This window comes from Hyperoodon ampullatus, assembly GCF_949752795.1.
Source record: "Hyperoodon ampullatus genome assembly, chromosome: 11".
Classification (NCBI taxonomy): domain Eukaryota; kingdom Metazoa; phylum Chordata; class Mammalia; order Artiodactyla; family Ziphiidae; genus Hyperoodon; species Hyperoodon ampullatus.
Window position 1 is genome coordinate 19,769,664 of NC_136924.1, and position 23,799 is coordinate 19,793,462.

General features: G+C 39.9%; 1 protein-coding gene across 1 annotated transcript in view; it reads right to left on the reverse strand.

The window, feature by feature from the left end:
• Window positions 1–23,799, reverse strand: part of FGD6 (FYVE, RhoGEF and PH domain containing 6) — a gene marked incomplete at its 5' end in the record, with an annotated part of 111,645 nt that overhangs the window by 83,533 nt on the left and 4,313 nt on the right. The window contains 1 exon segment of the mRNA XM_079714795.1: window positions 19,224–21,646. Coding sequence (XP_079570921.1) covers window positions 19,224–21,646 — 2,423 coding nt within the window.

The following is a 23,799-nucleotide window of genomic DNA, read 5'->3' on the forward strand; positions in this document are numbered from 1 at the left end:
TAAAGGTATTACTGTTATGTGTTACAGAAATATGACCTAGTCCATGTTACCTAAAATTAAATGTTACATTACATACAGACTCCACTATAATAAAATAGTGGGGAATTAACAAGGAAACCAGTAGTTAAACCAAAAGGACATCTGCTTAGGGTCCTAGATCTTATTTTATCCAAGCCTACTTGTATGTTCCCATTTTCTAACAGGAACCACAACCTGTAATTCGGATTTCCCACTGACATGGGGGAAAAAGATAGTAGGCTTCTCAGGAGCCCGTAAGTAGCTACAGAGGGGAGGGTTAAACTATCGCTCATGAATAAATCAGTCCACTTCCTTATTTAAAACCATATGAGGGAACTTCCCTGGTGGCACAGTGGTTAAGAATTTGCCTGCCAGTGCAGGGGACACGGGTTTGAGCCCTGGTCCGGGAAGATCCCACATGCTGCAGAGCAACTAAGCCCGGGCACCACAACTACCAAGCCTGCACTCTAGAGCCCGTGAGCCACAACTACTGAGCCCAAGCGCCACAACTACTGAAGCCCACGCGCTCTAGGGCCCATGCTCCACAACAAGAGAAGCCACTGCAACGAGAAGCCTGCGCACCGCAACGAAGAGTAGCCCCCACTTGCCACAACTAGAGAAAGCCCACGCGCAGCAACAAAGACCCAACGCAGCCAAAAATTAAATAAATAAATTTAAAATAAACAAATAAATAAAACCATACATGAACAATTCTATTTACCACTTCTCTTCCTCAGACACCATCCACAAAATAACTGTCTTAAAGGTCTACTCTATACCGCTATGAATCATCAACAACTGCAAAGACCCATACGGAACCCATTTCTTTCTCAGAGTATACTGGGAATACAGGTCCATTTTTCCAAGACTGAGAGGCTGCAGACAGCATCAGGAAAGGACATGCGTTTTGTCCTCCACTCTTAGTATCAGTGTATCTTTCCACTAGTTACACTGTTGACCAGCTTCTTGCTTATTTTGAGCTCCCTTGATTGGAAAAAAAAATCACAACATTTCTATCAAACTTGTTACCCAAGCTTCTAAAGCCAGAGTCAGAGAAAACGGAAGGAAAGTGAAAATAAACCTGCATTCAAGAAGTGAGATAAACAGATTCACTTCTAACAGGGTCACAAACATTTCATCATAGTTTCATACAATTCTAGAAGTAGATGCTAGAAATGCTCTGCTTTGGAGCAAAACTGCCTGTTTGAATCTTAGCTCAGCCACTTACTAGCTAAGTGAAACTGACTCTTAACCTCACTATGCCTTCATTTCCTCATCCATAAAATGGGGATAATCATAATGCCTACCTGACAGGGCTTTATGAGGATTAAATGAATTAATACAAATAATGCTCTAACAATGCCTGAGACGTAGAAAGCTCACTTGCCGTGTGTACTCTCTTTCTCCTCATATATATGTTTAGGGGGTCATCTCTATTATTAAAAAAAATAAATTAGTATTCTAGACACTTAAAAGTCTAGACTTGTAGCAAAAAGGACAGCAGAGAGAAGCTTCTGCATTATCAGTCATGTGAAACAGCTCATCACCAGAGTATACTTCTGAGTAAAGAACTCCTCCAGTGCACACGTCTGAGTAAAGAACTCCTGCAGTGAGATCATGTGAGCTGTGGTTTTGCAGGTCACTCCTGGGCTTCCATGTTTAATTTCACTGCTTCTTTGTGGTAGCTTACTACCTGTACAGTTAAGATCCAAAGCTCAGAATAATAATGGTTTCACGCCTATCACAATACAGTCTCCTGTTTATAAAAGAATTTTCATCACCAACATAAATGACTTAAAGGTATCCTGCTAGGTCTCAAGATACTTTTTAAAGTATCTTTCTAAAAGCTAGCTTTGGACTTCCCTGGTGGTCCAGTGGTTAAGACTCTGCGCTTCCACTGCTGGAGGCATGGGTTCGATCCCTGGTCGGGGAACTAAGATCCTGCATGCCTCGCGGCCAAATAAATAAATAAATAGCTTCATCCCTCTTTGGTACATAATGATCACAATGATGACAACCTCAAAGACCAAACAGGCTGAAATGGCCTATGAATGACATAAGAAGCAAGTGTCACTTATGGAACGAAGTTGCTGATTTCTTTGCTAATATGAATTTCACTTCGCAATGTAAAGCCAAGTGCCTGTACAGACTTTCACATGGGACTAAATAGCAGAAAGAGGCTAGTAGACAGCCCTTCAAAACACCGATCCTCTGCCTGAGCCACTAGCTAAAAGCACAAAAAAAGAAGAGAGGAGGGAAGTAAGGAGAAATTAAGATACCAGGAAAGAGGGGAAGAGGAGAAAAATAAGGAGCAGGTTAGAAAGACAAAGTGTCATCCGCTCTTCCATCTGTGATGTGTGTTACCCTGGCCATTTACTGGGTTAGGCTTGGTTTTAGGTACTGAGGTGACAGGCAAGAAGGAAGACACTGTTCCTGCCAAGGGGGAAATAGGACTGACAGCCTCTGCCTTTCTCACATACCTCCAAGATAACAATAGCCTCCTGGGGACAGAGATGAACTACCCCTAAACTTTCCATTTGTCCTAAAACTTTCCATATTAAAAAGCAAGCAAACAAACAAAACCCTTTTCTCTCAACTGGAATGTCGGGGGACAATGAGAGGGAAAGGAGGGAGCATTTTACTTCTCACTTTATGTACATTTGACTTTTTTTTTTTAAAAGGATTCTATATAACTTTTTTTTTTTTGCGATACACGGGACTCTCACTGTTGTTGCCTCTCCCGTTGCGGAGCACAGGCTCCGGACGCGCAGGCTCAGTGGCCATGGCTCACGGGTCCAGCCGCTCCATGGCATGCGGGATCCTCCCGGACTGGGGCACGAACCCGTGTCCCCTGCATTGGCAGGCGGACTCCCAACCACTGCGCCACCAGGGGAGCCCCTCTATATAACTTTTAAAATTAAAAAATAATAATATGTAAAGGATTGAAAACCCCCATTCTCCCTTCTCCAAGCTTACTTATCTGAATTATTTCAAGCATTCCTCATAAACAGTATTTTTTTTTTAATACTTAGGAAGGAAAGGTCAAAGGCAAGAGAAAGGATGGGCTGGAGACAGTCATCCTCATCTGGACCTCCACCAAAATGCAAAAAAGAAATCAGACCATGCTGACGTGGATTGCGGCAATGATTTTTAGTGTGTTTCCTGCAGACAGCTTATAAATGAACACACTTCTAACCTTCTAGAGTGTCTAGTGTTTCCCTATCAGGGAAAAAGATAAGTTCCCTGTAAGGCAAACCCAGGGAAGAAAGAACGTTTTTACCTTGGCATCAGGTAAGTATAGTGACATGGAGGCTTCTATAAACTCCAACGCCTCTGTTCATACTCAGATTTTACTCATGGATCCACCTACAGAGCATTAGCGGAAAGGCCAGCAGAAATATTTACTGGGGCCAAAATTGCAGTGAGTAGGCAGAGAAGACATTAATTTGTTGAGTATAGAAGAGCCTACAAAAATACTTTGTTCCTTAACAGCGAAAGGACTCAATATGAATTAAAGTGGCTTAGAATTCCTACCATCGAGGGTCAATCTAATGAAGCCACATTCCAGAAAATGGCTAAGATCTCATTTTAGCCTACAGTATGAAAGCATCAACAGTTATTCAAGTAACTGGGTATAAAAACATATTTAAACTCATTTTACCATCAAAAAACTCTTGAACCTATTAGAGCTGATGTATTTTCTTATTTTTATAGAATTTAAATTTTGTCCTACAAAAAGATTTCATGCATTTTTATTAAGATTAAAACCCATTTCTTTGATAGTCATAGAAAACTTTAACCCTCTAGATCTTTATTTTACATTCTTCACTAAAACCTTCATACCAGTTTTCATTTTAAGAGTTCTTTTTATACTCCCTCAAATATGGTTCCCAGCACACAGTCAACGTGCAGTAAGTACCTGTTAACTAGAAACAGTACGTAATACATTGAGGAAAGATGTAATCTATTAAATAGCTTTCACAGGTTATCTGTGCACGTCCATAAGCATATTTTACCTAACTTCTTAACAGCTAAGGCATGGGATTTTACCTGTTACAGAGTGAGAATTCTAAAAGATAAAGGTAAGGAGTTTTCTTAAGTTAATACTTTTCTAAAAGATTTCATAACTTTCTTAGGTAAGACTCTTACATCTTTCCCATCTGGATACCCAACTAGTCCATACTGGGATTCATAACACACTTTATTTGGAGACAGTGGAGCAAAGAATCTGAAATAATATATTCCAGCAGACAGATGTTCAAATCCTGAGACAATTTTATGAATAATTCACCTTATAAGGGAAAACATGTTTTCTGTAGCTAAACCGTTTGAGCATTTCCCCATATATATCAATATAAAAACTGCACCAAAATATATACAAATCAATTTTCACTGCTAAGTAAAGGAGCTGTTTCAGTGGAGGATTACTGGACTGAATGTCAATATTATGACATAGTACGAGTGTGTTTCATGTTTGGTAATTGCAATCATTGTTGCTTTTGTTGTGGTCATCCATTTACAATCCTTGGTGTCAGTTTATTTATCTCTTGTAAAAATAAAATACAGTGTGTGTGTGAAAAAATAAATAAATAAAAAAATTTAAAAAACAAAGAAAACAAGAGCAAAGATCAATAAAAATAAATAAATAAATAAATAAACATAAAAACCTTATTTTCTAGCAAATATGGATGCCTTTACATTCTGCCTCTGATTTTTTTAGGCCAGAAAGACTATGGTGGTTTTTTTTTTTTTTTTTTTTTAGGATTTTATCCTTTACACAATACACTGACTTTAGCCAGCACTCAGGCTAAAGCTGAAAAATGTGTAACCACTTCCAAGTATTGACTTGCCTTCAGAATCTTGCTGCCTTTCGATAGTTTTTGTAAGTTTGTGTGTGTATTTTTCTTTAAATTATATTTGCTATCTGTGGCATAGCTGGGTCTGGGTCTGGTAGGAACTACTTAACCGGGTAATAAGCAAAAGTCTTTATCCTTTTACTTGTGACCTATCTGAGTTTTAAAATTTTATGTAAATTTTGTGTGGACAGCTCTTAAAAAAAAAAAAAAAAAAAAAAAAAAAGCTGCATCAGGCCCTTTACCAGGCTCTTGACTTTGGGATATCTTAGTACATTTCTGCTACCTCCAAAGGTACCTACAGACTGCCCAGATTTTTTTACTTTCAGTTTTACATGTAAGACACAGGGACAGTTCTTTCATCTAAGAAGAGTTTTATAAAACTTTGATTTTTTTAGTTATACAATTGTCTGTGTTTTCTGAATAGCATATGAACATCTTGAGATCTGTACTACTTAAGAAATTGTTAAAAACTGCTTTTGATTGACGTGGGAATTTAGACTCCATGGCTTCTTTCTGCAGGTTTGATAAAAGGACTAGTGGAATGAGAGTTGGAATGTTTCCTGTGTCACCAATCCATCACATGGAAGGGTGCTCACTACGTAATTAATAAAGACAGATGCATGTGAGGCCTTTTAACTCCACTTGTCTTCTCCAAGGAAGCTTTGTTTTAGTGAACAGCAGTAATTCTCCAAATCAGTGTAATTGCTTTCCAAAATTAACAGGTGTTTCCTGTGCATTCTGGAAGCCTGGTTTACTCAAAATGCAGCTGGATTCTGACCTCACGCAAGTAAAAGCATATATAACCTGACAACTATTTACTCAGATGTGACCACCTATGGTCACCTGGCTTGTGCCAGGAATGTGCTGGGGCCAAGGATACAAATGTGCTTATAATCTCTTACACTATTTATTCTTATATTTCATGTACCTCATGTTTCCTCTTTTGGAGGGACCGGTAAGAGTAAGGTTAATAAAGCTCTGGTAGAAGGATAAGTTAGTGTTGTGCAATCATTGAACAAGGAAAGGTGTGCCTTGTACTGCTTAGTATACAGTCAATACAGTAAATGTTAGCTATTACTTTTTTTTTTTTTTTTGCGGTACGCGGGCCTCTCACTGTTGTGGCCTCTTCCATTGCGGAGCACAGGCTCCGGACACGCAGGCCCAGTGGCCATGGCTCACGGGCCCAGCCGCTCCGCGGCACGTGGGATCCTCCCGGACCGGGGCACGAACCCGTGTCCCCTGCATCGGCAGGCGGACTCCCAACCACTGCGCCACCAGGGAAGCCCAGCTATTACTTTTATAATGATACAAACAGGATATGCCAGGCAATATGCTATGGAAGGGAGTGGCAACACAAGTATCCACAAAGTCACTTGCTCATTCAGTCCTTCAATAAACATTTACTATGTGCCTACTGTATGCCAAGCACTGTTCTAGGCACTGGGGATAAAGCAATGTAACAAAATTAAGTGCTTCTCATGTGGAGAAAAGGGAACCCTCCTACACTGTTGGTGGGAATGTAAATTGGTACAGCCACTATGGAGAATAGTATGGAGGTTCCTTAAAAAACTAAAAATAGAGTCACCATATGATGCAGAAATCCTACTCCTGGGGATATATCCAGAGAAAACCATAACTTGAAAAGATACATGCACCCCAATGCTCACAGCAGCACTATTTACAATAGCCAAGACATGAAAGCAAACTAAGTGCCCGTCAACAGACGAGTGGATAAAGAAGATTTGGTGTGTATATATATATATGTATATATGTATATATATATATATGCACACACGCACACACAATGGAATATTACTCAGCCATAAAAAAGAATGAAATAATGCCACTTGCAAAAACACGGACGGACCTAGAGATTATCATACTAAGTGAAGTAAGTCAGACAAAGACAAATGTCATATGATATCACTTATATGTGGAATCTAAAAAAATATACAAATGAACTTATTTCCAAAACAGAAATAGATTCACAGACATAGAAAACAAACTTACGGTTACCACTGGGGAAATGGGACTGGGGGGTGGGGAGGGCTAAATTAGGAATTTGGGATTAACAGATACACACTACTATATACAAAAGAGATAAACAACAAGGATTTACTGTATAGCACAGGGCACTATATTCAACATCTTGTAATAACCTATAATGGAAAAGAATCTGAAAAAATATATATATTTAAATGAATCACTTTGCTGTATACCTGAAACTAATAAAACATTGGAAATCAACTATACTTCAGTAAAAAAATTAAGCGCCTTCCATTCATGTAGGTCATGTTCTAGTAGGTGAGACAGATGAGCAAATAAATAAATAGATATTACTGACAGGAATAGGACGTACTGGAAAGAAAAATAGAACTGAGTAGGTGGATAAGTAGATAGGTGGAAGTAGAGGTATTTTGTTACCTTTCCTACTTTGGAAGGGGAGACCTCCTTGAAAGGTAGCTTTTGAATAAGGTCTACAGGGTTGAGAGATAATCTCTCTGGGGGAAAGGGTATGTCAGGTAGTAGAACAAAACTATGAAAAGGAATAGGGTGTTTAGGAATGTTGGTCAGTCTTATATAAATGGGTAAGATCATGAGATTAGAAAGGCCAGACCACAAAAAGTCTTATATACTAAGCTAGGGAGTTTGAATTTTATCATCCAGGGCATAGGCCACCAAATGATGCTTAATTACAAAATAATTCTTTAAAACACAAAACCAGAATTCTCATTAGAACATGGGCAGAAGAAACAGATTTCACCTTAGAAGAAATACAAATAGCAAATATGTACATGAAAAGATATTTAACATCATTAGCCATTAAGGAAATGCAAATTGCACCATAATGGGATGTCACTACACACCTATCAGAATGGCTACAATAAAAAAGTGACAAACACCAAGTGCTGGTGAGGATACAGAGATACTGGATCACTCACACATTGCTGGTGGGAAAGTAAAATGACATAGCTACTCTGGAAAACAATTTGGCAGCTTCTTAAAAACTAAACATACAGTTACCATATACCCCACAATTGTACTTCTGGGCATTGATCCCAGAGAAATGAAAAGATATGTTCTCACAAAAACCTTTACATGAATGTCCATTATAGCTTTATTTGTAAGAAATGGCCCTTTAACTGGATGTCCTTTAACTGGAATATTACTCAACAATAGAAAGGAAAGAGCTATCGATGCAATGCAACACCATGGATGAATCTCCAAGGAATTATGCTAAATGAAAAAAGGCAATTCCAAAGGGTTACATACTGTATGATTCTATTATACATAACATTTTTGAAATGAGTATTGATTGCCAAGGATTGGGGAGTGAGGTAGGTGGGAGGTGGGTGTGGTTATAAAAGGGCAACAGGAAGGAGCTTAGTGGTGATGGGATTGTATGGTATCTTGACTGTGATTGTGTATACACAAACCTACACACCTGATAAAATTATATAGAACTAAATACATATACACACACTGAGTACAAGTAAAACTGAGCATATTTAAGTAAGGTCAGTGGATTGTATCTATGTTAAAATCCTGGTTGTGCTATTTTACTATAGTTGGGCAAAATGTTCCCAGTAAGGGAATCTTGCTAAAGTATAGCTAGTTTTTCTCTGTACCATTTCTTACAACTGTATGTGAATCTACAGTTATATCAATAACAATTTCAATTAAAAAACAGTAAACCAGATTGTAAATTCCTTGTGGATAGGAAATTAATCTCGTTAATTTCTCTGACTTCTAGTCTGATTTCACCTCACTCCTGCAATTTCCAAATGCTGAGACCAGCCTGAGAGAAGGGAATAATAAGAGGTAACAGTAACTATTTGGTTTCTGGTTTATCCAAAGGAAAATTAAGATTATCAATTTCTATAAAAGTAAAAACCTATATTGTACTAAAAAGTCTCCATAAAAATTCTATAAAATGAAATGTAAAAACCTAATTCTCTCTAAAGTCACTGATTAGCCACTTGGGAATAAAATCACTTGAAAATATCCCTCTAGCAGTTAAAATGTCACTATGTCTACATGAGAACCAGATGCCTTTGAAAGCAGCTGTCATTAGGTAGGAGTCTCTGGGCATCAGAGTCATGGAAAAGTGGCAGATTGAGGCCATGGGATTTCAGCTGGCTCCTAGAACAAAAGCCTTCAAAGCAGTACCACTCCACTGTCCCTTCTCCATCTTCTGTTTTAGCATAAAACATGGGGAAGAGGAGAGGCGGCCAACACGTGATGTAGAGCAGTGAAGCATCTATGTATCTACGTTTGTAGACTAAAAACTTGATTTACATGCCTTTGACAATGAAACATCCTGATGATGAAGCCAATTGTGTAGCTATTTCTGGGTAGATTTTTAATTGGGATTAAATTGAGAGAAAAAAAGTTAAAATTCATTAAACATTAGAATTATAGGATATTGAACATGAAACACAGTTTGAGTACTTTCACACACACGTATCTACCTTTAACAGCCAAGTAGAGGTTTTACCAGGCTTGCTTCAGAGAAGTCTGTTATAAAATAAGCACTGTAATTATTTTATGCCAATACAGTATTAAAATCTCCAGCAGGATGTGCACAGAAGGAATTTAAATGTTTTCTATAATATGATTTATAGCATTATTTGCTTAAAATGAAGACTAGCCAGGTTTAGTGGAGCCTAGACAGGATGAACATAGATGCTGAATTAAAAAGTCACAAAGAGGCATCTCAATCAGTTTCCCCTTGGAGGTATTCTGCCAGCCCGCAGGTGGAGAGGGTCAGTGATTGTGACCCGTGTCAGCGGCCCCAGCAATGATGTTAGAAATGCTTTATCTAAGGATTTCTTTCAACCTACAACCCAACTGAATGTGCTCTCTTGCCCAGTTTCCAGGTCTTATACTTTCATAACTCAAAAGGCTCCAGAAATCCTACCTCTTCTAATCTTCAACTAGGGAGAGTGTATCACCTGCCTCTTTGGGGAAAAAACCCTACCATTCACTTAAATCTAATTTTTCATTATGATAATAGGGATATTATGTTATCTTAAGAGGTGTTTCAGCCTTACAAAATTATTTACTTTGGGGAATCCATAAATAGTAATTAATATTAAACTACAGTGCTTTAGAGCTCAGAAAGTACTTGACAGAAAATGAAACGAGGAACTGGGATAACAGATAAAAAAGCAAGTGTCATGTAAATCAGTGGGGAAATATGAGACATGCATAATTCTTTTCTGTGTCATTGATGTCCACATGCAACTGGTAAATGACAGAAACCATTTTAACTTTTGAATAGTAACCACTACTAACTTGACCAAATGCAAACATGGCATGGTTACTTCCATTTTCAACGACTGAAGTATCTATTTCCTAATGATAAAACCTTTCCAGTTCACAAGCTCTTTTTGCATGAAAAGAGCCTCTGAAACTGCTCATTAAATTCTATACATATCACTGCAGGTGTCCCTGTGTCTTCCCTCTAGACAGTGAACAAATTGGGGACAGTAATATTTTTTCAATCATGGTCCCCTGGGTAGACAACTCTGTAATATGAACATGTTCTGATTTAAAATCATTATGTCTCAGGATCAGAAAACTTGGTTCCATACTGAGTTTATCTAAATATCAGCTGTGTGCCCCTGGGCAAGTTACTAAACCTCATTAAAGTCTTGGTTTCCTCACCTGTAATAGAAGATAATCTCTATCTTATAGGATAATAGGGACTAAATAATTCTTGTGAGAGCTCCTAGCATGTCAGAAATACGGAGTAAATAGTAGCTGTTACTATTAAACATGGAATCTATGCTATCTGATGTTAACAGCATTTCTTATCCTTGATATTGTCTGATAAATAAAGTTTCGGTGAAGTGGGGAAAAAACTGGATTGATGGTGAGAATCAGAGAGTTGAAGGGAAGAAATACTAATATACTAACATATATTAGCAGCAACAGATATTTGTTGGCTGAAAGTTTCCGCTTAGTTTGAACACTCAACCTCCCTGAAATCACCGTTTAAAAAATAGGAGTCATATAATCCTGTGCTCATATGCAGCTGTGCAGCAGCTCTCCTTCCTGATAGGGGGAACAATATCTGTCATAGCAGGAGAAAAAAAGGCAATGGTACAAGCAATCCTGAAACTTTTTGCAACTAAGATCACTTGAGTTTTCTAAATCTTGTGGTCTCTGTAAGGCTACCACAGCAGCGTTAGAAGTGGCAACATGGTATTTTGAAGCACCAGGTTGGAACCATGGTTTTGCAATTTCCCATCTCTGTGGTGTGGGGAAAGTCAACAAGTCTTGCTGTGCTTTGTGCTTGGTCTTATCAGTGAATGAGGAGGCTGGGTTGAATGATTTGTAATGACTCCTTTCGTTTTAAACTTTAATGATTCTATGACTACATTTGACCTAAAGTCACTAAAAGACATACTTTCCAAATTCTTCAAACTATCCCAAAGGCCCTCATTTAAATGTCTTCACTCCAACTTTTGCTAATAAATCATACCTGGACTAGTGAACGATCTCATTATTTACCCCTCCCTCCCGTCTCCGGAGTCCTTCCCGCAACCTAACAGAGCGTTAGAGAGGAACTGTGCTTTATTCTCCTGTTTCTAATAGTGGAGCTATTGAAAGAAAAATTAAGTAGTGAAAAAACTACTCATTTAAATTGAAATCTCTGTTTACTTATGACTGTAGATACATCTAAAGACCAACAGAAAGAGGGGAAAAAACAGTTACCAGTTACTCCTTATTTATTCATTATATCTTCTTTCCTGGATTTGAAATTACAGTTGCCATGCAATTCAAATCAGAACTGCCTATCAGATTAAGGGGAAAAAAAACAAAAAAACCCACAAAACAAAAACCAAGCTATTCTAAGTTTATTAAAAACCAAGTCTATACTTTAATTCCTAATGTTTCAAGTGATAATAACATATGCCAAAGTATATCAACTGTTATATGTTATCAAGAAACTGACTTTAAAAAAATACATGATCTAAGTAAAACAAAGTTTTCAACAGAATCCACAGGAGCTAAAAGAACAAGCAGTTATATTATTTCAAACAGAAAAAGGCTAAATGTGTTTGTTTTCCTTTTATTTTTTATCCAAACATTCAGGGGAAACTGACTTGCTTTGTTCAGTGTTTATTATTTTACCTTTCCTGAAGCAGAAACCAAAACACTTTGATAAATGGGATAGTCTGGTAAACAGACCCTTGAACGTTAGGGCTCAGAACCACTCATCCAGTTGCATTTCCATCTTTGCCCCTTTTTCCTGAAGTCACCACCACAATGCTTCAGTTTCTTTATATATAAAAGGGTAATAACACCTAATACAGCCTTACTCTAATTCACACTTACATGGAACCAGAATGGATCTATAATACATGCAAATAAGAAGGGATGAGAAAACTGAATGAAAACTGCAGACACGGCTGTCCTTTCTGGAAATACTATCACAGTACTTTACTCCACGGATAGTCTATTTTACAGACCCAATTTTTATAGCCCCGGTGATAGGCTGTCTTTGCCTGATGTCAAAACTACTTGCAAATACTCTTTTCCCTCCACAGATCCACAATTACCAGACCCAGACCAAACCACCAAAGTAGTTTTTCCATACCACCCAGAAGAAATTCGGCAGTTCCATTCTTGAACTTAACTTTTAAACTCAGTCTTTAATAAAAAGGTCAGCACTGCTTTGTAGCTTCCCACACCCAAAAGTACCATGACTCGACCTTCTCTTTGTACCTAATATAGTTTTGATAAAGTATTAAAATAAACAGGCTCATATAAACATGTCTATTTTTTAAATAAAGGGCTTTCCCTAAATACCAAATTAATCTATGCAACTCCATGAAAAGATGATGCATTTAAAAGAAATGTCTGGGAGAACACAGAAAGCTTACCAAAGTATCACACAAGCACAGGCATTACTTATGAATACCTGAAATATGAATATACTCATCCCCTTATGTCTGAACAGGAGCCTGCACCTGGAATTCCCCTGAACCACCTGGAGGACTGGTGAGCCAAAGGTCATCTTCTCCACCTCTTCATCCTGTTCCCTCCTCCCTTAATATTTTCCTCATCAACACATTAACCTTTTCCTCTTTGGATACACCAGCATTTAAGAGTCATAAAAATGATTTATTTAACTTTATTGTTCTGTTGTAATGCTGTTGTCCCAGTCTCACTTCCTGTTACTTTCCATTGCATTTTTCATATACTAACGATGCTCTTGTGGGCTGGCTGGGAACCCAACTCCTACTCTGGTTATTTCTACTGCAAAAATTCATTAGGTTTCAGACATCTGACTTATATGATTAATCCATTCACAGACTGATGGATTGTCTGATTATCTTTTTTTTTTTTTTTTTTTTTTTTTTTTTTTCTGGTACGCGGGCCTCTCACTGGTGTGGCCTCTCCCGTTGCGGAGCACAGGCTCTGGACGCGCAGGCTCAGCGGCCATGGCTCACAGGCCCAGCCGCTCCGCGGCATGTGGGATCTTCCTGGACCGGGGCACGAACCCGTGTTCCCTGCATCAGCAGGCGGGCTCTCAACCACTGCGCCACCAGGGAAGCCCCCTGATTATCTTTATCTATCAGGTCCTTACAGGAATTAAAAATGCTCAGGAAAAGAATGAAGGCCCTCTTTGTCATCCTTCCCACATCTGCCCTTTCCCAAAAAGTTCATGTTGGGAACATTTCCCCAGAAAACAGGTCAGAATCTCATCCTGCAAAGCAATTTCTATCTCACTGATAGAATTTTTTTCAAGATTAAATCAAAGCCTTTATTAAACATACCTCCTTCAAACCACCTGCATTTAAACCTATACCCCTCTCCCAACTTGCGAACTGTTAGGGCTATGTGTGTGTCATTGTCACCTGGAGGGTCAGATCCAGCTGGACCGCGCAATGCTGAAAAGCCACGCCAAGATACACCACACTGGGCAGACCTCCCTGGTCCTGTGCCCCAGCTCCACCTCCTTGTTCAGTGTTTTCATTTTTGAAAATCACTGATATAATTTTTAATTGCAATTTTATGAAAACAAAATGAGAACCTTGGCTAAATTTTTAAAATACATATTTGATTTTTACTATTCAAAATTTAATAAAAACCTAGCAATGGATAACCAATCAATTATCTCAAAAAATAATGCCACCTTTTTTCCCCCAAATGTGCAAACATAAGCTATCTCAAAACAATGTATTTTTACCAAGGAAGGCAGGATGCGTGTGTGTGTGTGTGTGTGTGTGTGTGTACACACAATCACAATGTAGGATGTTTGTTTTTCCATCTCTGGCTAAAAATATGCACTCTAAAAGTATAAAGTGATGCTCTATCACTTAAAAACATATATATTTGATAAAATATCACTTAATCTGTTTTGGCAAGAATGAGACCAAAGTAATATAGTTGGACAAAATACTGCACTTTAACTAATTCCTAATACATATTTAAAAGGAAAAAAGAAAAGCCTTACTGCCAAGAAATAAAATCCGCAGTTTCAAATGTAGGGTAAGTATGTAAACAAATAGATTTGCCAAACCTGTGTGGCTATGGTTCCAACACAAGAAACACAGAGTTAAAGAGCCATACAAATGTTTGATATTTCCTGAGCTGATGCTGAAAATAACTTACAGGAAAGGGCTGCTGTTGAGACACATGAGTCCCAACCCTTACCTTCTAACCGAGCTTAATCTCACTGGTGCTATGACAACCATGGAAATGCTCGTTAGGGTTATTAATTTATAATTTCATCATTATATTAAAATCCAACAATACTACTAGATGGTAAATGCAACCCAAGAGAGATAGCTTCTAGACTGGGTCTGAAGATTTATGACACAAATGCCATAATGGGATTTGAGACTTGAAATACCATTCGGCAGCTCTTTAAGTCCAGTTTTGTGTTTAAAATAGGGAGAAAACAAACAATGAACCTGCTCTTATCCAGGTTAGAAAATGACCTCCTAAATGCCAAATCCAATCATGTCCATTTTATAAGCCTTAGGTCAAGTGTCACCATCTCTGTGAAGTCACGCACCCTGTGTGGGATATAACTCAGACAAAGCTTAGATTACCAAAACTGTGTGTCCTATAACTGAGCCACCTCACTGGGCAGAAACTCCTAGGGAGTAGCACCCCCTTCCACCTTTGAATGCACAGTGCTTGACACATGGTCAGCCTTGTGCAGTAAATAAACTGAGGACTTGCTACGTTACCCAGGAAAACTCAATTACCACACATTTTCTTTGAAGTGCTTGTAATAAGAACAAACTAAAACAACAGAGGAAAAACCTGGAATGTTTCCAGGGAAAATTTTTCTTGGTTATAGAATCGAGAAATCGACTACACTTTTTTTTTTTTTTTTTTTTTTTTTTTTTTTTTTTTTTTTTGCGGTAGGCGGGCCTCTCACTGTTGTGGCCTCTCCCCTTGCGGAGCACAGGCTCCGGAGCACAGGCTCAGCGGCCACGGCTCACGGGCCCAGCCGCTCCGCGGCATGTGGGATCCTCCCAGACCGGGGCACGAACCCGCGTCCCCTGCATCGGCAGGCGGACTCTCAACCACTGCGCCACCAGGGAAGCCCCTCGACTACACTTTTAAGAGGAAAATTCCAATGTTTGGGCACAAATAGTTTGCGATTTGTCCCTAACTCTTTAATATCAGAGGCCCCAACTTGAGGAACTTCCTTATGGAAATCACACTTCTTAAATAATAGTAGTAAATGAGCACTCATCACCTGCATGCCAGTGAGAGAAAAAGGCCCACGGTCTGATAGTTGTTTTAGATTTATTATGTCTGAAACATATCAAGGAAGAGGCTAAGTATACCCCAAACGCACTGGAATACTCCAAAGTGGCTCACAATCTTACTTCAGACAAAATTGTTTCTGAGAACCCAGAGCGATGGCCCGATGATGACTTAACGCTCGGAAGACCTAAAGCTACGTTTCTTTGGCTTCACCCTCCTTCCCCTTGAGATTTGGCCGTTCAGCCTTCCTAGTGCCACTCGTTACCATCCAGGCCCCCTCCCCCAGTTTCTTCCACTCAGGACAAAGGAGACTGGGGAGGGTGAAAGGGGAGGGATAGGAATAATAAAGAAGAAAAGAGGGAAAGCAAATCCACTGCATCCTAATTCCCAACCACCCAGCCCTTCCCTTCTCCTTATCACTAGCAGTGGCTTCAGTGCCTTACAGTCTTTCTCACCGCAAGCCCAGCCCCCAATTTCCTCATTTTTCCTTAGTCACCTCACCCTTTCCACAAACCCTGTAGCCTCAGAAGCAGCAGATTTGCTCCACTGACATCCCGGTGGCTCACCTCCACCCTGGCCAACTCTCCTGCATCAGCACAAAGCACAGAGAGGAAGAATTTTCCTGGGAAGAGGGAAGGCGAAGCCAGTACAGTAATGGTTAATATAATTGGGGGACTAAACTGGGATCTTTACCACCATTTCCACAACTGTTTCTTTGGAAAACACATTCTGAGTTCCAAATTATCATGAACTTTTAGAACACAATCCTTTTTGGAATTGGGGGCTGCCTGCAATTCTTTCCTGATAAGTAATAAACACGTTGTTATAAATTTGTAAATGTTAAGTAGTTGGATTCATGAAACATCTATACTCTAAAGAAGGTGACCACATGGGCTACCCCAAGCTTGGCAAATGTCTGTTTACTAATCCAGAATCTTCTTGGTTATATATGTAGACTCGGTAAAACTAGTGAGTCTCTGTGAATCAGTCCCCTCTGTAAGATCCAAAACCTCTTCCCCGAGGCCTAAGAAACTGTTAAAGACACTCTCTTGATTTACTTCAGCAGAATAATCTTAAACAGGGTTCATCTGTGTTTTTTCTTATCATTTTAGAAAACTAGGGTGTTGGATTTTGAGTTAATTACTCTAAAACACAGGTCTATATCTTCAACAGCCATATTCCCAAACAGGATTCCACGTGGAGCCACTCAGCTCACCTGAAACGGATGCCCCACTTCTCATTTACCTTATTCTGGGGTGGCCAGGTGTCCTCCTCATGAAGGCTTGAATTTTGCTTTCTCTTTCTACGTGATGTTGTTTACAAAAGGTACAACCTCCCAGGCAAAACTGTTAGGATGGCCCTATGACTGAAGGCTTTGGATTCAGCTGGCACATTTTAGGAATCTCAAGCCAGTTTAGGCCTCCCTGCTCCAGGCCTAAACAAAAATCTCCATGGAAAGCAAAATTCAAAAGCAGAGCTCACGCACTCCTCACCAGGCTGCCCTACTTGACAGCTTCAACCTGTCCAAAGCCGCCCTCAGTTTCCTGTGGCCTTGAGAAAGAACCCTCCTTATGAATGCCATCCAGCTGCACTGGCTGGCTGTGAACATTAACCCCTTCCATGCTGGTTCCCCCCACCCGAGCAGCAGTGCCCTAAAGGCATAAGAACAAGTTCTAGAAGTTTACAGCTTGTGTTAGAGATAATGACAAACCCTTCAGATTAAGCCTGAGGGCCAACAGGAAACTTACACTAAGGGTCAAACCTCCAATTTCAAGGAAAAACTCCGTCATAGCTAAGGATAGTAGTATGTCACAAAGAAGCCAAATTCATTCCTTACATACACACACACACACACAAAATAATACACAAAAACTTGTTAAAAGGAGGGCAGTACCAACAAAATTGTTCCATGGTGAGAAGAGCAGGCATGAAAATAGACTTTTGTTTTTTTAAGTTGGATACTTAACTCCACTCTCCATTGAAATGTTTATGCCAAGGGAGAGGCTTTTGCCTAGGTACTAACATTCAGAGAGTAGACAGTTGTAAACAGAATGCAGTCAGATATGAGAAAAGGAAGTCAGACAAGGAAGGTAAGTCTTTTATGGGCTGAAGGAGGAAGGGCAGAGAGGACTGAGTAAAGAAAAGCGCTAGGAGACCATCTGAAAGTTAAAACAACAATTTACTGTACTTGATGCGATTTTTGCTTAATAATTTGATTTATTCAATTCACCCAATAATCCTTTTTTTTGAGCCCCTACTATGTGCCACATGTGTTACTATTTCTACAGAAGTCCTATTTTAAGACCTAAGCACTCAAAGGCTTGAAGTTAGTAACCTAAGAATATGAAGACTTCAAAAAGGGTCTGTGGGGCTTCCCTGGTGACGCAGTGGTTGGGAGTCCGCCTGCCAATGCAGGGGACTCGGGTTCGTGCCCCGGTCCAGGAAGATCCCACATGCCGCGGAGCGGCTGGGCCCGTGAGCCATGGCCGCTGGGCCTGCGCGTCCGGAGCCTGTGCTCCGCAACGGGAGAGGCCACAACAGTGAGAGGCCCGCGTACCGCAAAAAAAAAAAAAAAAAAAAAAGTCTGTGTACTGTGTACTTCGTGTTAAACACAAAACACTTTAAGTACAATGCCAAGGCTCCCTTTGTGACTAGGGAGAGAGAAGGAAGCTGCTCCCAGTTACCTCCTTTCCCTCTCTTTCACTCATTCTCTCATATACTCAACCAACCTCTACTGATTCCTACTAAGACCCTTGCTTGGCCTTATGCAGGACAAAAAGATATGACCAGAACTCTTGGAGCTTAAAACCGAATACCAATCAGACAATTCTACCATAAATCAGACTGAGATAAAGGATACCACAGCATAACTGGGAAGTCAGAATAGGAAATAAACACTTGCCACTAAGTAAGTGTAGGAGCTTCATGATGCAAAGGGTTGCTGAGCAGGACCATCAAGAATGTGCAAGGTTTCAGTTAAGACAGATGAAGTAGGTACACCAGAGGAAGGAAGCACACATACAAAAGTGAGAAAGCACAGTAATTACGTTTTTCCTGCATTTTTCCTACGTCCATCTGAAGTTGTTAATTAGCCTTCAACAAGTAAAATAACTAATCCTCGAAGAGTAGTGAATTTTGCAAATTTAGAAGTTTTACCTGACAAGGGCAACATAGGTAAACACAGATTTCAAAAACTTCACAGATTTCTTACACCTAGCAAATAAACCTCATTGAATTGGCCAATTTCCTCCCGTAGGTTCTTGCTATGACTTCCAAGTTGGTGCTTTAGAGGAACTGGGATGTCTCTGTTCTAGGTGTTCCTTGTAGTACCTATACTACTACTACTACTACTGGTTCAAATTCTTTGAATCAGCTACTAAACTAAGTCAACTCCTTAAAGGCTGCATTGCAAACACCCATCCCGACTATATGATAAAAAGAGACTGCACTTTGGAAACAATTTAATATACGCTTAACTAAACCACTCCCTCAGGAGGTGATTTTTTTTCCCACGTATGAGATCATAACCTACCTCACAGGGCTGCTGAAGGTTAATTTCAGTGATGCAAGCAAAAGGGTAGTGTCTGTCTGACACCTAAGTGTTACCTGGAATGCTGATGTCTGGGTTCAAGTGGCAGCTGGCCATCTGGAGCTTCATATGGCTCTTCTACCTCATACACATTTGCATCGGTGTCCTCCACGCTGCTGGAATTCTGCCATCCCAGCTCTGGAGTTTTCCCCACAGTCATAATAAATGGCAAGTTCTCATACTCTGGTATTTCCTCATAATGGCGTATATTTTCATACTCCGGCGCACAGCCGCTTATAACAGATTTGCAAGGTGCCTGAGAGGATGACTCCCTGGAGAGCATTTGGTCATCCAAAGACTCAGCTCTTGGTCCACTAGCTGCACTGGTCTGGCCCCGCGACTTCTTCCTCTTCTTTTGGGATTCCAGGCTATAGTTATCTGCCGAATATGCCTTAATGGGTTTATTTCTCTTTTCTTCTACCAACAAGCCATGCCAATCACTTTCACTCCCTTTTCTCTCCCCACCAGCAAGGCTGCCTGAGGTTGTGTCTCCGAGTTGGCTACTCTTGGACCAAAATTTCTGGAAGTCACTCTTCATGAAACAGATGGACAGCTTCATGTTGAGCAACTTCTTTAAAGAGTTCTTCTTTTGAGAGTCTTTGCAAGGCTTAGTGCACCTTTCTACATCCACAGCAGATAACGATTTTGCTCTAGGCTTGGTTAGGGCAGTGGGAGGTTCACTGTTTGAGGATATAGTAACAGACTTTAAGGATTCTGGGTTCCCTGAAAAGGGTATAATAGGATGAGGTAATTTCCACACTGGCTTCTCTGAAGCCCGTTTAGGCATATCAAAGGAGGACGACACACCACTGTTTTGGGCACATAAATGCTGAAGGTGATTTCTTTCTAGACCCTTCTCTGAACTTTTTTCTTCGTTTGAGGGGTAAGAACTTTTCTCCACAAGCTCCTCTGAGGCAGCCTTTTTAAGCACTCCTGCAGCAGGCAAGCTGTGTCTCTGAGGTTTTTTGGGGACAATTCTTGAGGAACTTTCATCTTTTATCATAGATTCCTTTTGCAGTTGAGGGGCAGACACTCCCGGGTTACAGGAAGTAGGCAAGTGTTCGGTGCAGGTTAATTTGAGTTGCTTGGGCAGGCTCATAGAGAGAGTACTACATCTTATAAAACTGGTCCTTTTGTCCACAGCAGGTGACATACTAGAACCATCTCCTGTCTTGTCAGAACTCAAATTAGAGTCTGTCTCTAAAGGAGATGCCATATTTTCAAAGGAAGATGTTTCAGGACACAAAGCTTTTTGTGAATTGATTAAGTTTTGTCTGTCACCGTTGAAGTCCACATTCAATTCACTTTTATTTCCTGACTTCACTTTGTCCACCTGTTCCTGGTTACACAAAACATTCCGATGAAAAACACTGATTTTATTGTTTTTCAAACTATCTTCAAAAAGACAAGGAGAGCTACTGTCTGCGTTCTCTGATTCTTCATTACTTTCACTAGGAGGATCTATATGTTTCTGGCGTAACAGGCGTGCAGCACGTGTCTTTCTGGGCTTGGGAGTTGGAAATTTGGGGGTGTATGGCACTAAGTGAATTTCCAAGGGACCAAGGTCTTTGACTTCTGATTTCTTAATATCTCCTTCTGAAGATAAAAAAGTACTCTTTTTATCATTTTCTAGAGCTTCTTGTTCAGATGAATGAAAGTAAGTGTTGCTTTTTTCACTGTCACCCTGACTAGTTTCAAAATTTTGAAATTCATCACTAAGAAGTTGTAGGTGGCAATGGTGATGATCAGAAAGTTTTTCGAAGCTGGACAGGGACGGTGACAAATCTGCAAATTCAATTCTGAATTGTCTGTTGGAATTACAGCCATCACTCATTTCTGGACTGTCTGTGAATCTGTGCTTCTGTGGAAAAATAAAAGGTGACGTTCGTTGTGTTAAAACATCTTTGAGCTTCTCTTCCAGAATGCTTGCCTTTAAAACTACTTCACTCTGGCTCTTGACCTTTTCATCATTAGAATCACATTTACGCTGAGTTTTTATAGCTGAAGAGGACTCACCAATTTTATTATTTTCTAAATTTTCATGCATTTCCAGGGGCCCTAAGACAAGCTGCTTGACACACAAATTCTCTCTATTTCCAAGCTTATGGTTACACTCAGAACGGCAGGAACACATTGGTAAAATATAATCACTGCTCTGATGCCCTCTGTTTTTGCAGCTAGAGTTGTCAATGCTTTCAGGGGATTCCTGTTTATGCTCTTCCAGGTTCACGATGATTTTCCTTGATGGTGACCGCCTGATGTCTTGAACGGATGAGGCCTTCAGCACTTTTGGTTTCGGAGCTATTGCTGGTTTGGTTTTCTTTGTTGACTGTGGAACACTAGAAACCACGATCTCAGGTTTAGGTGCAACAGGAGGTGGAGCTGGCTTATTATTTGCCACCACAAACTTTGGCTTGGGGGCCACTGGTGGCTTCTTAATCTCTAGAAAGGAAAAAAAATCTGATAACCAAAAAACCAAAGCACAAGACAAATGATTAAATTTGATAACATTTTTACTTTTGACAATATGCTGAACTTGCATTTTACTAGGTAGTTTATATTACATTATACAGAGTCTATTATTACTCTTGAAAATTCCTTAAATTGCCCTTCAGTTCCAGTACACATAGCTTTGGATATATTGTACATTGCTTAATAAGTCCAATACAGTTTTTCTTCTAACTCTGTAATAGATTACCATATCTTCAGGCAACACTAAATGAAATACAGTAACTGGCTTCTGCTTGAGATCCATATGCAGGAGAAGGCACTTCAGTTCATTTGCTGAGTGCTAAGAGTTGAATCTGCCTAAGGTTTATGTAGGATGCAACTCTTTAAGCTTCTCATGTGAATAAGCAGTACATATTCTTCTATGTCAATGACATACAGTAAAATTGTGTGAATGTCCTTTATCAATGACCTATCTCACTAGAATCACAAAATAACCTAAAAAGGAATACAGAAATCAGAAAATTTCCAAATTGAAAAGTAATGATACTGTAATATTTGAGGTTCTTGATAAGGTTGGTATTTTTTCTGTGCAGGGGTTGTCAAATGGGAATTTTCACTATAATCCTTCACTGAGCTTTATTTTTAAAAAGTCACATGCCTACGCTCTACCCCAGGTGATTATGCTGTGTACCCTTCATTTATAACCACTATTCTAGTGCATTTAAAAGATGACCATAATTCCTATTGTAGCAATTCTTTCTTGGCATTATGTAAAAAGGACTCAATGAGCACCTATTACACTGTGCTAGATTTGCAAAGATCTGCTACTAACCTACAGGAACCTAAATAAAAGCTTCACACAGGGCTTCCCTGGTGGCGCAGTGGTTGAGAGTCCGCCTGCCGATGCAGGGGACACGGGTTCGTGCCCCGGTCCGGGAAGATCCCACATGCCGCGGAGCTGCTGGGCCCGTGAGCCATGGCCGCTGAGCCTGTGCGTCCGGAGCCTGTGCTCCGCAACGGGAGAGACCACAACAGTGAGAGGCCCGTGTACCTCAAGAAAAAAAAAAAAGCTTCACACAAAAGACCTGTAAAATGAAGTTACACAGATTCTGAACATCCTCATTTTTTAACGTTCTTTTATGTTTTTCTACCTATACTATCACTTATCACCCCGTCATATTTCCCAAGACAAGGTAAAACGTATTTTATCTTATACTTCTTATACTTATGTTTGTTTCTCCAACAGGATCTAACACTTAATGAAAACGTAGTTAGTGAAAAACATAAACATAAACCTTTCAAAATATCATCTGCTGGACATTGTTTAAGTACTTGAATACACAGAGGTTTCGATTCTTCACTTGGTGAGGAGTTTCTTTTCAACAAAGGAAATTAGTCACAACACTCCAACCCGGGACGATATTACAGGGACATGAGTAGGGAGGAAAAAAAAAAAAGTAGGGTTCTCTACTTCCTTTTACCAACCAAGGAAGAATTTCTCAAACCCCTAATACTCTGTTCAACCAAGATCACCTGATGACAGATGCTTTCTCATTCAATTCCTCAGGATAATGTTATAATAAAAAAGATATGAAGTATTTCCAAAATGACACTACAAATTCCCAACACCATGCAATTTCAGTTGTGTTCAATAAGCATGTTATTATTGTTTTCTTAGGTAGAAAAAATTTTTAAACCATTCAAAGCCTAATGATAAAGCTTGGTGTAATGGTCTATTAAACTCCTGACATATAAAGCCAAGTCTTGGGACTTCCCTGGTGGTGCAGTGGTTGGGAGTCCGCCTGCCGATGCAGAGGACACAGGTTCGTGTCCCAGTCCGGGAAGATCCCACGTGCCGCAGAGCGGCTGGGCCTGTGAGCCATGGCTGCTGAGCCTGCGCGTCCGGAGCCTGTGCTCCGCAACGGGAGAGGCCACAACAGTGAGAGGCCTGCGTACAGCAAAAAAACAAATGAACAAACAAACAAAAAAAACCCTAAAGTCAAGTCTTAAGAGAAAGTATGAATGCCCTAGGCCTCTTACCTCCCATCTTACTCAAGATAAGGAAAACAGACAGACCATCACATTGATTTCATTTCTGTAAGCATTCTGAAAACATCCTACCTCTGGGCATTTTGAAGGAAT